The sequence below is a fragment of the Choristoneura fumiferana genome, unplaced genomic scaffold (assembly GCF_025370935.1).
Source record: "Choristoneura fumiferana unplaced genomic scaffold, NRCan_CFum_1 Sck3bRy_53;HRSCAF=223_pilon, whole genome shotgun sequence".
Taxonomy (NCBI): Eukaryota; Metazoa; Arthropoda; class Insecta; order Lepidoptera; family Tortricidae; genus Choristoneura; species Choristoneura fumiferana.
The window spans coordinates 24,980-28,561 of NW_027413039.1; the positions used below are offsets into that span (position 1 = coordinate 24,980).

Below are 3,582 nucleotides of genomic sequence, written 5' to 3' on the forward strand. Positions count from 1 at the left end.
CGTTTTATTTCAGGTAAAACGCTGCTATTAAAGTACTTGACCGTCACTGGAAGCTTTATAATTGAGACCTGTTTGTTATCGCCTGGTGTAGCCACTAGCCAAGTTCACTACAGGAACTTATCGCCAATGTGACAAAAATAAAATATATATATTTCCTGTATATTATAATTTATTTTCTATAATTTGATAACAATCAATTACTACAAAGAGTGAACACTAATATATTAGGTAATCTTAGTTTATGGGGTCAAACAAATGTGTCACGTTTTCTGAATCAACACTAGTTATTATTTCTCTTCTATAAAATTGCTGAAAGGTGTGAGCAGATTGCCAATTCCCACGGGACAAAATCTCGTCTATGGGATGGTTTTCCAGCCAACTCTTGGAAGCCACTGCTGATCGAATGCTTCCAGGAGCCGCTGTAATGCCAGCGTTTTTAAACAGGGTTTTCACCCACCCTGCTATGACAGTACGAGAGGCTGGTCGAGCTTCACCTTTGATTGTAATAAATAAATTAAACGATTTTGAATCAATACGTCTTTCATTTAATAATGTGATTGTTTTTTCTATCCAGAACAGTGGATTCAAGTTACGGTTATTATCATTTTCAAGCAACTTCCATCCCGACTGTCTGTAGCTACTAGAATCGGTTTTTGATCCAAACTGGGGCCAAAATATAATGCTATTACTCGATTTTATGCAATGGCTAGGATCTATAGTGAGTAGAGTTAGGTCATGTACGCGACGACCGGAACAAAGTAACAATAAAGTTGCTGTATGGCGCGATATTTCAAAAACATTATTTGTGTCTATTGTGTAATTAGACATATATTCAATAAGTTTACTAACATCCCAAACTGGAGGCTTGATGGTTTTTGGATTTTCCAAAGCAATTGATTTTAGTATATGTTTGACTAGAACATGTGAACTTAATTTGCTTGACGTTTCAGTATTACATAAGGTAGAAACCACAGATTTGTGTAAAAGAATAGTGCTGTATGATAACTTATTAACTATATGCAAATCAGATAGAAATTGTGCCAGTTGCGCACCCGTCGGGTTTTTGGTATCGATGTTATTTGTATTCGACCAATTAACCCATCGCTTCCAAGCTACTTCATAAGTTTTTACAGTAGACTTTCGCCAAGAATTCTTGAGCAAAGTTACTTGTTCAGTGCTCCATGTTGTTATCGCCTCGGACCACCCCCACATTTCCAGACTTCGAGGGTAATTTTCTCGACTTCCGGAGGTGGAAGGCCGGTCGACGTGTCGATTAGGTGGTTTTGTAAATTTCTCAGGGTCAGGGGTGCTGCTAGTGCTCGAGCTTTGAGGTCCGCGCGCCAAAACACTCTCTCCCATCGTGGTACCACTATTAAGAATATTCCCGAGGACTGATTCAGGTGAGTGAGAACCTTGGGAACTAGGAACGGTGGTGGGAATATCCATGCGAGCTGGTAGTTCCATGGAATGCTGAACGCGTCGTAGTATAAGGCTTGAGGATCTGTCAGGTCTCGAGTCACGTAGTTGTACACGACATGAGCTGTCTTTGAGGCAAAAAGGTCTATCTGTGCTGTTCCCCACTTCGCAAATACTATTTCTACGCAGGCAGGTAGCAGGTGCCACTCCGGGGGTTGGCGATGGCGTGACAAGTGATCCGCTTGATTGTTGTATTTGCCTGGGAGATAATGTATGCTGAAGTGGATTTGATGGTGATCTAGCAAATTCAGAATTTGATACGTTATTTCTATTAGGGCTAATGATTTCGCACCTCCTTCTTTCCGCAGATTGGCTACGGCGGTCTTGTTGTCGCACTGTATGAGGATCGAGCTGTGACGTAATAAGTGTGCATGATGCTGGAGAGCATGTAATATGGCCAGCATCTCTTTTTGATTGCAATGTAGGCTCTGTTCTTCTGATGTCCAAGACCCTGAGAGTGCTAGATTGTTCAGCTGAGCCCCCCAGGCCAGGTCCGATGCATCTGTCGCCAGGAATTGAGTTGGTGGTGGGTGATGTAGGGCTGTTGACAGATGACAATTTCGAGTCCACCAATTCAGCTCGTCTGACACGATTTGAGGTATCGGAAAGGCCTGTGTTGACGGGTCTGGTAACGTGTTCGTGAACATTAACAGTCGCCGGTGATTGAGTCGGCCTCGGGGGACGACGAAACTGGCAAAGTTCAGAAGCCCTACTAACCTCTGTGACTCTTTCAATGTTATTTTGTTTTGTTCTAGTACATGAGCCACTTTTTTGTTGATCGTGATAATCTTTTCCTCTGGTAAGGTTTTTTGATTGTCCCAGGTTTTCCACCAGATACCTAAATAAATAATGCTTTTTTGAGGTAGAAGAACCGATTTTTCGAAGTTTATTTTCCATCCCAGGGTTTGAAGTGTTCGTACTGTAAGTGTGACATGAACGTGAAGCGTGTGTGCATTTTGACTTACTATCAAAAAATCGTCTAGGTATACTAGGATTCTGACGTTCCATCGCTCTCGTAATATTTGAGCTACAAAATTTGTTAGGATGGCGAACGTTTTTGGCGCTGTGCTTAAGCCGAAGGGCAGGCATGTCATCTCTAATAACTCTTCGCCGTATATCAGGCGTAAGAAGCGTCTTTGTGATTCTGCTACTTTCACGTGAAAGTAAGCTTGGGATAGATCTACTTTGCACATCCAATCCTTCGGCTGTAGGAAATCCGGTATGCGATGCATGTTTATCAAATGAAATGGCTCGGTTATGACATAATCGTTTAGTGCTTTGAGATTGAAAATTGGACGGGCTGATCCGTCCTGTTTTGGTACCAGGAATAGGGGAGAGATGAAGCTCGGGGAAGGTTGAGCCACTTTTAAGATGCCCTGTACTTTCATTTCGTGTACAACAGCGGACATTTTCTCCGACATTGGAGTGTGAAAGGGACCTCTGATTAATTTTGGATACATGAGTGGCGGCTTTTGATAGAATGGTATTCGATACCCTTTGATCAATTTTAACACAATTTTTGGCGCTCCTAATTTCATCCATTCTTTGTGATAATGCACTAAACGACCCGCACGAAAGTCATTGTCTATACCTTTTCTGGCTAACCCTACCCCTCGGAGCACTTGGACGTCCGCGGCTAGCGCCACGCTCTGGCCGCAAGCCTCGGTGGTGAAAGAAACCTCTCCCAGGAATATTGTGGTCATACTGACCATTAAGGGGTTGATATTTATATGTACTATTTGTATGGCTTCCACCCCGCGAGGGTGGGGCATAATTGTTGTAACCAGTGTGTGTTGGCAATGGCATGCAGGGCATGCTTGGTTCAACAAAATTACATTGAGCTCCACGCGATGGAACTGTTGGCTTTCGGGTACCAAACCCCCGCGAGGGGCGGCTATTTGAGTTATTAGATTTAAACTGTGCATCAGTTTTTAAGGGCCAGAAAGCTTTGCGAACCCCGCCTGCCTTTTCTAATGTTTTTGTGAAAGGCTCAGAATCAAATATGTAGGTAGGCGATGGTGGTATTTTGTTTACCGATGCTTTAATTAATGGGTCTCGAATTTGGCTGGTTATGGACTCCCGGCGCATTTCAATCGATTCAGCTCG

The 3,582-nt window shown here is 43.0% G+C and overlaps 1 protein-coding gene across 1 annotated transcript; it reads right to left on the bottom strand.

Annotated features, from left to right (window-relative positions):
- Positions 1 to 234: 234 nt before the first annotated feature.
- On the bottom strand, positions 235 to 3,179 carry LOC141445201 (uncharacterized). Its single transcript, XM_074110989.1, has 2 exons — positions 3,082 to 3,179; positions 235 to 2,059 (listed from the first exon to the last, which is right to left on the bottom strand). Exons 1-2 carry the CDS (start codon positions 3,177 to 3,179, stop codon positions 235 to 237), a joined length of 1,923 nt encoding a protein of 640 aa, XP_073967090.1.
- Between the last annotated feature and the right edge of the window lie 403 nt (positions 3,180 to 3,582).